Here is a 15,062-nt window from a genome sequence, read left to right as displayed (position 1 = left end):
GTCTCATCTTACACCTTCTCTTTGTGCTGCCTCATCTGTTACACTTCTTCAACACATTTTCTTATGAACCCAAACTTATTTGCCACATCAGTTTCATTTTTGTATTTTTGTATTGTTCACCATTTTGCAAGGTTCACAATCTAAACTCTTTCTCCCAGCATGCTTTCATGGATTAGGTCTCTTTCAGACAGCAATGTCTTCTGAGTGCTTTGACTACATTTGGAATTTAAATAATAAAAAAAAAAAACTCAATGCATCAATAAATTAATCTCAAAAGTCACAGCAGTTCTGGTGTGTATTCAGGAATGCTTTTATCCTCAGGCTCCATTTGTGAAAGCTAAAATGTTTCACGCTCACTAGCAGTTCTGGGCTTTCTCAAAATGTCAACTATTTCAGTAAACATTTTTCATCAAAGGTTTTCATCAGATGTCTTCAGGGGTTATGGGATTGTGTAAAAAAACACTATAGCACTTATTAAACTGAACCTTGTGTATACTTCTTTCAACTTGAATACTTATTAATCCTACTTGTTGATTAGTAAGCTTGTAGTTGGCTTCCCAAATACAGCCCTCTGTGCAAACAATTTATTATGAGTCCTTATTAGCACTATCCAGTGAATCAAGTTTTGCTACCAAGGTCAAGTGTTACTTACATTTTGGTGATTTGTCCTGACTTTTTGTCCTGGGTCACCGTCATTTCAGTGTCTTGTCTGTCCTCTGAGCTTTTCTTTCAACTTGTAACAACTGGGAAAGTCAGTGATACTTGTGCCAAATAAATAAAGGTGATGTTAACTTCCTGTATGAGTTTACAACATCTAATACAGATAGTTCTCTGACAGCTGGCAGATAGCATACAGTACATTTAAATGTGTTGGAACTGGTGGAACTGTAATCAGTATTTTAAACCTGGGGTTAACCCTGGTGCCTCAAATTTTCCAGTGACATCATATAGAGGTGAGAAAGCTGAAGATGTTCCATATCCAGTTGTTAAAGTGGTGGACATTTTTTTACCACAATTCTATTGCAGGGTGCACACTGTGCGATTTTTAATAGTTCTTTGCTATTGTTGCTTGTCAGATTGTACGCACATGATCCCCTTGTCACACTGTAGGATATCAGTTGTCATAATGTCAGACTGTTCAACAGTTAAAAACCGATGCACACAAGAAAAAGACTCATCCGAACTTTTACGTAATCAATCCATGACACGTTCAGACCCACGTTTTCTCACAAATAGTAGCTAGCAGCAAATAAAACAATGTGTAGCATGAATTTTGTTCATGACATACACCTGGCTTAAATTAGTTTAGTTAAAAAAAGATAATTTAACCTTGTAATGGAGTTTCAGGTGAAATTCTCTGAGAAGGAGTTTCAATTAAATTTAATTACTTCTTATTTGTATAGCACTTTTAACAATGAACATGGTCTCAAAGCAGCTTTACACTGATGATGCAATGATAAAGAGTTAATAAGATTTTCTTTATAAGGGTAAGTTTGTCCCTGATGAGCAAGCTGGTGGCGACTGTGACAATGAAAAACTCGTTGAGAAGGCATAATTAGGAAACCTTGAGAGGATCCAGACTCAAGAGGGAACCCATCCTTATCTGAGTTGCACCGAATGTCCATTTATTACAGATAAACAATGTTGAGGTGTGCAGTCAAAAGCAAATCAAATCAGATCAAATGCAAACTGTAGTCCTGAGTCAGTGTAGCAGAGTGTTGACATTAACTACAGTCCAAATCCAAATCCTCTGTTCTGTTCTTACTCCGTAATTTCATGGATTCCCAGGGTGTTGATGAGAAACCATTCCTAGCTGTACAGAGTGGCCTCCAATCGAAGAGAACACCATCCAGAGGCAGGCCAAGACTAAGTGGAGGAGAGGAAAGGGGCAGGAAGAGTGGTCACTAGAACCTTGGGAGCATGTTTAATTTAACAAAGTGAAAGAGAGAGAGAGAGAGAGAGAGAGAGAGAGAGAGAGAGAGAGAGAGAAGAGGGTTGACAGGAAGAGGAAGGATATGAATTATTATTTGTCTTTATTGTTGTATGAAAGTTAAGGACACTGTGCAGTTGGGAATTCGGCACGACTCGCTATGGCAGCATAACTAAAAGGGAGGACCAGAAGGTGACACAAACATGAGGGATCTCTGGGATAAGAGACGACCGCCACACCACCATCAACAAACCTGAGTGAACGTGTGAGAGTGAGGGGATGGCAGAATACAAATATCCCAGTTCACTGAACACTTTATATCAATGATCCCTCCAGATCGGCTCCTTTACCCAAGAAAAATCTACTGATAAAAGACTTGACTAAATAAATATGTTTTCAGCCTCGACTTGAACACTGAGACTGTATCTGAGTCCCGAACACTGTTTAGAAGGCTGTTCTAATTGTCATTAATATTATATATATATATATATATATATATATATATATATATATATATATATATATATATATATATATATATATATATATATATATATATATAATATAAAATAAAATCATCACTATTTGAGGTACCAACAAATAGCCTGCACCTTTTGATCTAAGTAGGCATGTGGGATCATATTGGTACAGAAGTTTACTCAAATACTATGGCGTGAGACGCATGAAGTGTTTTATAAGTCAGTAGTAGTATTTTATAATCAATTCGAGATTTAATTGGGAGTCAGTGTTGACTGATTAAAACAGGGGTGATGTAGTCATATTTTCTAGGTCTAGTAAGGACTTTTGCTGCTGCATTCCGAACTAACTGAAGCTTATTTCTGCACTTACTTGAACATCCAGACAATAAAGCATTACAGTAGTGTAATCTAAATGTAACAAAAGCATTAACTAGTTTTTCTGCATCCTGTTATGACATCATATTTCTAATTTTAGTAATATTTCCTAATGTGAGAGAAGGTGATCCTGGTAATATTATTTATGTGAGCCTCAAAGGAAAGATTTGAGGCAATGATCACACCAAGGTCTTTTACTGCTGTACACTTTGAGGTCTTTGACTGCTGTACACACTGAGACATAAACACCATCCATAGATGCTACATAATCGGAAAGTTTACCTCTAGCTGCATGTGGTCCTAGTAAAAGTACTTCCGTCTTATCTGAGTTGAGCAGAAGGAAGTTATCAAGAATCCACTGTCTAATGTCCTTTACACACTCCTCAACATTTTTAAGCTGATCTCTCTCATCTGGCTTTGCTGAAATATACAGCTGTGTATCATCAGCATAGCAATCAAAAAGTCAAAAGCTGCACTAAGCTCGAGTAAAACAAAAAAAGAGACAAAACCCTGTTTAGAGGCCAATAACAGGTCATTTATCACTTTAACTAGCACTGTCTCTGTGCTATGATGAGGCCAAAATCCTGACTGATACATTTCAAAAATGTTATACATAAGTAGAAGTGAGCATAGCTGCTGTGCTGCAACCGTTTCTAAAATCTTGGGAAGTTTGATATTTGCCTAAAGTTAGACAGCTGACCAGTGTCAAGGTCAGGTTTCTTAATTAGGGAGTTAATAACCCTATAATCCTATGTGAAAACTACCTTAGAGAACCTATGCTTTCATAAAAATCTAAGCTGACTTGCTATGCCCAGTGCCCTGCCTCCTGACCTGTGCTGCTGGTGCCCCTAAAGGTCTAGCTAATTTCACATGCCTCAGAATAGAATATCTTATAACCAGAGCTCTTTTAGGTTTCTCAGCAGGTGCTTCAGTGAGGAGAGCAAACCTGTTGGACGCTTGAAGCGGAGAGGAATGGTGCTCCATTGGGCGAGCCTTAGCGTAGCTTTGGCTTTTTGCGCATGCTGGTGTATCGTCACCCATTTACCCTGCTGCGAGGACTCTAATGCTGGAATCGGGGGAAGGATAACCCCACCTAGGGCATCCAGACTTTCCCCTGCACAACCTAGACTTCTCTCGCACTTACTAATTCTCTATATTCTAGATGCACTCCTCTAATGCTAGGATCTTCTCTGTCAAAGAGCAAACTAACTTACACTTCTCACAGATATAATTATCACTAGCGATTGAGAAGGACTGACTAAACATGTTACACTTCACACACCGAATGAGCTGGATGCTCTCTATAACTGAGAAATTACATACCTTAATGTGGTTACTGTAATGTATTTCAAAAGTATTATTACTTTTAAAGTAATTCTGATGAGAAAAGAAAAGAAAAGAAATTAAAAGAGAAGAGAAGAGAAGAGAAGAGAAGAGAAGAGAAGAGAAGAGAAGAGAAGAAACGGAACCAACAGAAAGTAGAGAATACAGGAAATCATAAGGATATTTTGAGTATTTAAGTATTTAAGGGATGAGGAGTTTGAGGCTTAAACACCCAAGTCTGTCTTTCTGCTTAAGTCAGGGGTCTCACAACATGCTTCCTTATTTTTCTGGAACCTGGAAGCAAGATGTTTTACCCCATACCTTACATTACACATTTGGTGGTCGAAGGAAAGCTCTGTGTGTTTTTATCTGTTGCCATGGTTTCCAAATGCTCCACAGGTCAGTGATCTCAGGATTTGAGATGAGGGGATTATAAAGGATTTAAGTATCGATATTATGGGATAAATTTTCCACAGTGGGTTCTTACACAGTGGTTGTCAAAAATCAACAATATGCATGCTGCAAGCTGATTAGACGATAGACGTTATGAAGTGAGCCAGCAATAGAAATACATTAATGTTCCAAATATGTTCCTAATAATAATTGAGGTTTGGAAGCTCATGACTCAATTTACTTAAAAACAAACAAACAAGTCTTCACAGTCTTCTTATAAGAGAAATACAATAATTCAGCATGTTGTTACACTGCTTTATTATTTTAACAGAGAAATATATAAATTTTTTAGTTGCTGTTGTGACAATGTTAGGAATTGTGTAATATTTTGTTGTTTCACTGTAAATAATTATGCAGTGTCTTGTTACATTATAAGACATTGAGGCATTTTTTGCTGTTGTAATGATATTAGGAATTGTGTAATGTTTATTTTTTTGTTTTTTCTGTTGTTCCATTGTTGTAACACTATTATATCCCTGGTGGTTGCACAAGTCTGTGCACTCTTAGTGCCGGTCCCAAGCCCGGATAAATGGGGAGGGTTGCATTAAACAGCGTAAAAACATGTGTCAAATCGAACATGTGAATCATTCGCTGTGGCGACCCCTAATGGGAGAAGCCGAAAGAAAGAATGCTGTAACAATATTATAACATTTTTTAGTGTTTTCTGGGTGTTGTAGCAATGTTAGACATTGTGTATTCTCGCACCATTTCCAGCTGAGGCAGTGTTTCCTGTAAGCATGGATTCCTGTAAACGTGGTTACTCCAGTCTAAAAACACATTAATTCTCCCTATAACTTTCATAGTCACACAGCTGGCATGTCGAGTCTCTGATGCAGAGGATCTTACACACTCGATTACGTCCTAGCGAAGGAACCGAGGAAAAAATACCTTGCTTGTATGTTGTGGATGAAAAACGTGGCCTCGGTAATGAGTTTGGTCCCTGCAGACCTCTTGGCAGTGTTTCAGAGACACATGAAACCCTTCAGTGTGTGAATGCACAATTCTGCATGTGAGGCAGGACCTCCATCTGTCTCTTCTTCTGTGAGCAAAGAAGCAGATTTTTATGTTAGTGCGCACTATGAAGTGCCACACACTTCTGCTAAGAGACCTTATTGTCTAATCTCTCTCTCTCTCTCTCTCTCTCTCTCTCTCTCTCTCTCTCTCTCCTTCTTTATCTCTCTCGTTCTCTCTACCCATTCATCTCTAGTACAGTGGTGTAAACCTGTCTTTTTTCAACCAACAGTATAACGTTTTTTATAAATTCTTATGAACATACTTTGAGAAGCACAGGACTTTAAACTATGCCTCACAGCTCAAATAAATATTTTCTGTCAGATTTTTTAAAGTTCCGAAAAGTCCTCCTTGTGCTCGGATGCTGATGCCCCATGAAGTGCAAAAGTGTGTTCCTCCACAGCTCATTTGCGTTTAATGACTCTTAAAAAATGCTATTAAAGGTCAGGTACACAGAAGGTTATGACATGAAATGACTACTAAATATTAAAAGGCAGAAGTGGAATAAATTTTGACAAAATGTGAAGCCAATACAAATATCTATCAGTTTACCAACACTTTCCATGACAGAGTCTAAAGGCAATTATGGAAAAGATTAATTTATTGTGAATGGTGTAACACAAAAGAAAGAGTCTCCCAATGTCACGATGATCATAGTGTCAGATATATAAACGACTTTATGTTTATACGGTGTCCCAGACGAAATGCTGTATCTGAAATGTGGCCCAGTGTTTAAACAGGATACCATGGGAAATGGATGACACATTTTATCCTATTAAAAAAATCCTCCTTTTTCTTAAGGCTCATGCACTAAATCTGCCATCAACCTCTTCATCTGGATTTTTTTCTCTAAATGTATGGCTATGTTTTGGCTTGCTGTCCCTATTTTTTATAATTTTGAATGGATGCAAAAATATTAAGTCATTTGGTTTTATTAAATGTTCTCGATAGTACTCTAGTCCCTGATCTGCCCTGTCATGAGTATGTGTTTTTGATCAAGTATGCAAAGCTCTTCTGTAAGTCTCCTTGGTTAAGGACATCCTTTGACGTCTGATAAACACTGTCAGTGTGTTAAAAAAAAAAAAAAACCTGAACCTGAACCTTTCTGCTGTTCTCATTTCTGATTGGACCTGTCTAATATGTATAGATGTTACAGATGCAAATGCACAGATGCCAGTTATGTACTTTATTATTTGTATCATACCTAAAATACCATGATGAAAAGATGAATATCAGTAGATTCTAATAGTCAACCTGACAGTGCAATGGTTTTATCAGATTATCAGGATTGACATTAGGTCCCTTTCATATCTATTTCATTAAACCTTTAATGCATAAATTATTTATATATCTATAGGCATATTCATTATGTACTGTTTTTTCTTGATATGGACAACAAATTTAAAATCTTTGTCTCAGTAGCAAATATTACAAAGTAAGTTTAAATGAAACTAACAAACAGAAATAAAACATGGCTTTAATAAATGTAAGTTGAGTTTGACATTTAATTTTGAGCAGAAGGTTAGTGAAGAAAGCAACAGAAGTTTATCATTGTTTTTTTTTTAGAATAAGTTTTCTAATCTTTAATGTTTTTTAAGACACACATGTGTGTGTGTGTGTGTGTGTGTGTGTGTGTGTGTGTGTGTGTGTGTGTGTGTTTTCCTTTTGTTTTGCAACTGTGCAAATGTGACATTTTTGACTCTAACTTAAGATCTTATCTAAGATGGAGAAAAGGAGAGAAGATATTAGCAGACTGCCTCACACCAAAAATGGATGTGGAAGGTTGAATGGTTTGGGGTTGTTTTGGAGCAAGAAATGTTAAAGACAATATGTGGGAAAGAAATACTAAACCGAAATGGCTACCATTCCATACTTCACCACCATGCAATTCAATCTGGACTGTGGCTCACTGGAACTAAATTCAATTCAATTCAATTCAATTCATTTTTATTTGTATAGCGCTTTTAACAATGAACATTGTCTCAAAGCAGCTTTACACAGATAATGTGGTGATTAAACATAAATATGTTCTTTGTAAGTATGTTTGTCCCTGATGAGCAACTGTGGCAAGGAAAAACTCCCCGAGATGGCAAAGGAAGAAACCTTGAGAGGAACCAGACACAAGAGGGAACCCATCCTCATCTGGGTTGCACCAAATGACCATTTGAAGCAGATATACAATGTTGTGGGGTACAGTGATGATGAATTCACCATGCAACAAGATAATGAGCCAAAGCATACGTCCTCTTTAAACATTATGTAGAGAGCAAACAGTTGACTGGAGTGTAATCATGCAATGAACTGCCCAGTCACAACTGAACTGCTTTGGGATGAACTGGATCACAAGGTCATGAAGAAATCTGCAAGTAGCGAAGAACAACTTCCACAAACAGAGTCAAAGCAAAATATTTCAGATGAATGTTTGGAGAAACAAACTGTCTGGATGACCGAGAGTGTGCAACAATGTCATTTATGGGAGGATTTTGCAATGAAAATAAACATCTGGACACATATATTTGTTTGGTCAAAGTAAATCTTCATAACTCTAAATTACCTAGTTTTGTTGCATATAAACGTCTCTGGGTTACGACCGTAACCCTAGTTCCCCGTCACAGATGTCCTGGAGTGGCACTCCAGCGGACCAGGCCGTAGAGGCCGCCACACCCTGGGTGGAGTGAGCTCGAACCCCGAGCGGTGCGGGGAGGCCAGAGGACTCGTGAGCCGACACAATCGCATCCACTACCCATCTGCTCAAAGTCTGCTTATTGGCCAGGAAACCTTTCCTGTTAGGGCCATAGCAGACAAGCAGCTGCTCCGACTTCCTCCACCGATTCGAAGGGGGGCTCAGATAGAGCCGCCAACACAACTGCCAGATCTGACTGACAGGCACTCTGGGTCGCATCCCGGGCCTCAGCCTCCGGGTGCCACGGAGGAAACGTGTCACCAGTGGGTGCCTACCCAGCGACTGCCCCGCAGGCGGGAAGCCATATGCCGCGATGGCAGGGTCGAAGGGGTTAACCCTGCGGCAAACTGTTCTGTAGGAACTCCAGAACCGAACCGCCCGGGCAGTTGACAGGTTCCAGGCCATGGTGCTCGCACCAAGATGTGAACAGTCGCCATCGTGCGGCGTACAACCTCCTCATGGAGGGAGCTCTGGAGTGGAGAAGGGTCTCCACCACCTCGGTAGAGAGACCAGCCGCTACGAACTGTGCCCCCTCAGGGGCCACAGCCACAGCCTCCATAACTCTGGGCGGGGGTGAACCAGGGTTCCGCCCGCCTGTGAGAGGAGATCCCTCCTGGGAGGAATTTCCCATGGAGGGCCCTCGAGTAGGGACACCAGATCCGCAAACCATGGTTTGCCCGGCCATCGAGGCGCTACCAGGAGGAGACAGACTCCATCCCGGCGAACTCTCTCCAGAACTCCAGGGAGCAGTGTGATCGGGGGAAAGGCGTACAAGCGTAGCATCGGTCACGACTGTACCATGGCATCTAGCCCTAACGGGGCTGGGTAAGAGAGAGAGAACCAGAGGGGACAGTGCGAGGTCTCCTGGGTCGCAAAAAGATCCACCTGGGCTCTGTCCCAAGACCACAAGAGGAACGCTCGCGCTAGCTTGTACAAGGGGCGAGATCAAAGACCCCCCTGGTGGTTGATGTAAGAGACCACCGCAGTGTTGTCCGTGTGGACCAACACATGGCGATCTCTCAGGTCCAGGAGGAAGTTTTTCAACCCCAAAAACACTGCCATCATCTCCAGGCAATTTATGTGCCAAGAGAGACATGGGCCATTCGACAGACCCTGGGCGGAGTGGACACTCATGACCGCTCCCACCCCTGAGGGAAGCCTCCATCATTAGCGTCACGAGACGACACGGAGTCCCGAACAATGGGCCACGGGACAGAAATGGAGGGGCCTTATGTGCAGGAGCCCGAGCGGAACTATGCTGGACGCTGCCGCCATGAGACCCAGCAGCCTCTGGAACTGCCTCACAGTGAGTGGCTGGCCTTCCCGCACTCTCCCGACGGCAGTGAGGATGACCTCGACCCAAGCAGGCGACAACCGTGCCTGCATCCTCTGAATGAGCCAGGATTATGCTTGGTATGCTACGCCCCGAAAGCAAACCTCAGGAACCTCCTGTGTGCAGGAAGGATGGAGATGTGAAAGTACGCGTCCTTCATATCTATAGTGACGAACCAGTCCCCGGAACTGATCTCAGTCACAACCCCCTTGAGGGTGAGCATCCTGAACCTGAGCCTCCTGAGAGAGCGGTTCAAGGAGCGAAGATCTAGAATGGGACGCAACCCACCATCCTTCTTCGGAACGATGAGGTACGGGCGGTAGAAGCCTGACTCTTGAACCGAGGGGGGAACCACCTCGATGGCCCGTTTCCCCAGAAACATGCCCACTTCTTGTTCCAGGACCAGAGCCTGCTCGGGTCCCACCAGGTGTGGGACACATCCCGTTGAAACGGGGAGGAGAGGACGCAAACTGAATCGCGTAACCGCCCTCTATAGTCCACAGGACCCACCGGGAGACTTCTGGCAGCCCCTTCAATGCCGCCAGAAAGTTCCTTAGGGGTACCAGCCCCTCGGGGCTGGCCTCTGACCCACTCAGAGCAGCTGGGACGGGGCCCTGCAGCTGATGACACTTCGTGAGAGGCGGCGGGTCTCTCCCATCCGTACCGAGACTTCGGGCGAAAGTGGAGGGAGATGCCCGCTGGAGGGAGGCCATGCTCTGAAGCACATCATGTGGCAGAGCCAATGGCCCGGCCTCCTGGTGGTGCAGGGGAGGGATGGGAAACCTGTTTACGACCGCCGTCACAGCGTCACCAAACAGGCCAGGATGAGCCATCGGTGCATTCAAGAGCACAGCTCGATCCTTGTCTGGGAGGTCAGACAAGGTGAGCTGCAGATGCCTCTCTGCCCGTGCCGTGTGTTTCGTGGCCCGAAGGGTTAAGTCGGCAGCGCGACGCAACTCCTTAATATCAGCGGCCCCGGAGCTAAGTCCCTTATCCAAATCACATAGCAGGTCAGCCTGGTATGCCTGTAACACACCCATGGTGTGGAGACAACCCGCAGCCTGACCTGCTGCCGCGTAAGCCTTCCCCACTAAAGCCAATGTAGCACGTAGCGGCTTAGTAGGGAACACCGGAGCCTTCAGTGATGATGCTATGCTAGGAGAGAGATAGCTGGCTAGCATCTCTTCAACACGCGGCATCGCCCTGTAGCCGCACGCCTTAGCCCCAACCACGTTCGCGTAGAGCGAGGAGTGGTGAGAAAAAGTACACGCTGAGTACGGAGTTTTCCAGGATCTGGACACCTCGGTGTGCAGATCGGGAAAATACGGCAGTCCCCGGCATCGAGGAAGGGACACAGGACGCAGAAAACGCTCATCCAGCTTACTGGGTGCGCGCTGCTTCTGCTGCTCCACTGGCTAAGCTAGATCCAGCTTAGCTACGGCTCGCGTCACGACCTCGAGAAGTTTCTCATTCAGCTCGAGTTCCTGAAGGGGAACAAAAGGAACATGTATGTGTAAAAACTATAAAAAACTTAGGCATTTTCAAACTTTTGGCGAGCACTGAATTTGTGCTTTATATTCTGTGAGACTGAAGCTGAAACGCCACATAACTTTTTCTTTATTTCTTGGAATCCTAAAAAAAAAGAATTTTAAATGATGGCCACTACTGCACTGCTCTGAAATAAGCGCTCAACGCTAATCATCCGCTGCGATGGACCTTCATCAGCTCAGGCGTCTTTCTTAATTACCGTGGGGTCAAAGAAAGGAAAAGAAATCTCACCAACGTCTCTGAGAAGTGTGGAACCGCTAAAGGGAAAATTGCATATTTAAATGTTTTCCTCCGAATTATTGTCAAATAAAAAAGTAAACGAAAAGGAAAGCTTTGATCATGTGTGTGTGTGTGTGTGTGTGTGTGTTAGAGACAGACAGATAGCTGAATAGAATATTAATTTGCAACAAATTATTTTATTATGATTATTATTATTATGATTATTATTGTTGTTGTTGTTGTTGATGTTGTTGTTTCCTTGTTACTGTGGTATATTATTTCTTCAGTCTTACAACTGTTCTAAACTCTTATTTTCTTTCTCTCTCTCTCTCTCTCTCTCTCTCTCTCTCTCTCTCTCTCTCTCTCTCTCTTTCTCTCTGTATGTAGATGTTGATGAGTGTGTAGAAGGTTTTGCTCAGTGCCACACACACTCTCTATGTGCCAATCTGCCCGGATGGTACCACTGTCAGTGTCGGAGCGGTTACCATGACGATGGCTCTCACCTGCCCGACGGCAGCTCCTGCGTGGGTGGGTCACACTTACATCACCATTTCTGTCTTTTAATCCCCCATCCCTGTCCCTCTTCTTTTCCTTTTGCTCTCCTCGCACCCTTTCATCTCTCTGCCCTCTACTCGTCCTTGCTGTCACACCGTGACTCTTGTTCTCCCACTTTACCTCTCTCGGTTCGTCGCTCAATCCATCACATCCTTCTGTACATATTCTTTAGCTTCCTATTTCTTCCTCTCACTCTCAACTCCTTTTCCTTCTATATTTACTTTCTTTATCCTTTCACAGACCATCTGTTTTTATTTTTTATTACATCTCTGTAATGATCTTTTTTCTTTCACTTTAGTACTTAAACTTATTTTTCTTTTTATCTCACTTTCTCTGGTATTACTTAACTCCATTTGTACCTTCTATTGATTAAATGTGTCCTCAGGTGTGGAAACACTTTGTGTGTGTGTGTGTGTGTGTGTATATATATATATATATATATATATATATATATATATATATATATATATATATATATATATATATATATATGTGTGTGTGTGTGTGTGTGTATATATATATATATATATATATATATATATATATATATATATATATATATATATATATATATATATATATACACACACACACATTATATCACACTGTCCACTTATCTTTCACTCACTCTATATATACATTCATTTATTAAACATACATTTACTCCACGTTCCTCAACTTAAAATTGTTTCATCGCTCACACTTAGCCCATTTGGCTTTCCTTTCTCTAGCTTCTTTTTAGCCCTGTTCATTCTCTACTCTAACATCCTTTTATCTCTTTATTGCTCTTTCTCTTATCCACATGGTTACTCACTCTCTAAAACTCCTTCTACACATCTCACATTCTTTTGTTTTATTTATTCTCTGACATTTTGACATGTACGTTAGCGCAGTCTGTAATTAGCTTGAGTAACGAAAGAGAGATAGAATGAGAGAAAGCAAGAGAGAGCGCTCTTGTCAGAGACAGCTTCTGGGTTAGAGATATGGAGGGATTGGAAAAATTAAGGTGAGAAATGGAGACAAAGGGTTAAAGACATTAAGATAAAGAAATAGGATGATAGGCAGAGCTAGGAAGACATGAATGATCAGGGACCAGCGAGATCACGATAGACTATGGAGAAATAGCAGATATTGAGATATAAAGATAAATGGGAGTTATGTATATAGACCGAACAGGCATAACTTTTATGGCTACCAATCATACTGATCATAACAATATAACTACCTTTCAAATATTGTGTTGGTCCCCCTTTTGCTGCCAAAGCAGTCCTAACCCGTTGAGCATTATTAATAACATTAACTTCAGCAGTCATCACAAAGACGACTCACTCAAATCCTTACACTTGAGCATTTTTCTGGCTTCTGCCTTCACAGGTCATAATGTTATAATGTCATAATGCGAAACATTACACTCTTGTCATGTTTGCTCTTAACTTTGTTAATGAAAGACTTCATGGTCATGTGCTCGGACTGACAAACGCAACTTTTCATGCGGTGCCATGTGTGTTATTCCCAGCGAGAACTTTCTCGCTCCTGAAACTGGGTTACCCATATATTTATGACTCCGTCGCTTGGTCCCAATTCTCAGAAGTGCCTTCTTCCCCTTGCCCCCTTTGCGTTGACTCAAACACAGTAGGACAGTCAAAAAAGAGTGTTTTAGAGGGGGGGGTATTTTTGGAAATTGGGGGAATTACAATTTAAAATGAGAGGATCATAACCCTCCTAATTAACATACTGAAACAAAATACACTGATCGAATTCAAATAAGCTACTATTAAGCTACACACTAAACAATATCATGAAGTATAACATTTTGTATAACAGTCATAATTTCATTAAAATGTTTATGTGGTTACCGGTGGAGAAATCAGAAAAAAAATAACCTATAATAAAAATAAAAGGATAAAGTGTGCCATGGCCTGAGGGACAGTAAAGGTGGAGACAAAGAGACGAGAGAGAGAGAGAGAGAGAGAGAGAGAGAGAGAGAGAGAGAGAGAAAGTTGGACAAAGATATAGGTTTACTATTACAGCATGCAGACGATGTTTTGCTATATACAATTTGTCGGCTTGGCTCTGTCCTGTACATCTTGTACAGTGACCACCGTCAGACCTCCACTGGGAAGATATTATTTGGGTGGTAGATTATTTCCAGCACAGCGGTGACACCGGCAGGGTTTTGTGTCTGTGTGTGTGTGTGTGTGTGTGTGTGTGTGTGTGTGTGTGTGTGTGTGTGTGTGTGTGTGTGTGTGAAGTGTATCGAGTGCAGAATAGTGTCTGTGTGTTTTTGTGTTTTTTTTTTAACAAGTCAGTTTCACTGCTGTGCCGAGTCCAAAACCATGTATACCCAGCCAAAGCGGTACTGTGAACACAAACTGGCACTGATGAAGGATAGAGGATGAATAAAAGGCACTGCAGGACAAAAAATGGCTGAAGTCTCTGACTGTACACCTACACACTGTAACAAATTGACATAGAATGTGTGTTAACACACATACACACACAATCGTGTTTGCTCATATTGTGCTGCTCAATTGAGACATGCCTGATCACCTGATCATCATCATATTTTCTCTGCTTGTGTTCTATATGGTGGATGTTCAGCTAGGATACATTCATTAGGTAACAAAATTTGTATTAATATATGAATTAGGGCTGTCAAAATGAATGTGTTAAAAATGCATTTGCTTAGTTTTATTTTAATGGTGCTAATTTTATTAACGTGTGATTAATGCAGCATGCATTTCTGTTTGACCATTTTTATTAAAAATCCAAAGAAATAAATATAAAGAGGCGAAATTAAAACATTCAACTCAACATATCCTCAACAACATCCTTTCTTTACTCAGATATTTAATCACTAAGCATGTGCTTTACTGATGCGCCAAGTCTCAAACCAGCACCAAAATCCGCCATGATGCAGACAATTAACCCTCTGGGGGTCAACAAACGCAGCAGCATGTTTTGCTTAATTTTTTCCTTATAACAGCCAAAACAAACTTAAATTACTTTTTTTGATCATACAGATAAGATTGATACATCATTTGTCTACTTTTATTTGTATACACTCATAATAACAACAAAATGCTGTGCTTTTGTAATATAAAGAAAACAGACAGGGGCGCTCTCTGCTCTCTCTGCCATCTCTCTTTACAG

The 15,062-nt window shown here is 41.4% G+C and overlaps 1 protein-coding gene across 2 annotated transcripts in view; it reads left to right on the top strand.

Moving 5' to 3' along the window:
* Positions 1 to 15,062, top strand: part of LOC124391167 (protein kinase C-binding protein NELL1-like) — a 263,303-nt gene that overhangs the window by 230,319 nt on the left and 17,922 nt on the right. For both annotated transcript variants that reach the window (XM_046857567.1, XM_046857566.1), the window contains one exon: positions 11,742 to 11,882. In XM_046857567.1, coding sequence (XP_046713523.1) covers positions 11,742 to 11,882 — 141 coding nt within the window. The remainder of the gene's footprint in view (positions 1 to 11,741; positions 11,883 to 15,062) is intronic.

This window comes from Silurus meridionalis, chromosome 9 (genome assembly GCF_014805685.1).
Source record: "Silurus meridionalis isolate SWU-2019-XX chromosome 9, ASM1480568v1, whole genome shotgun sequence".
Taxonomy (NCBI): Eukaryota; Metazoa; Chordata; class Actinopteri; order Siluriformes; family Siluridae; genus Silurus; species Silurus meridionalis.
This window is presented reverse-complemented; position numbering and strand designations above follow the sequence as displayed.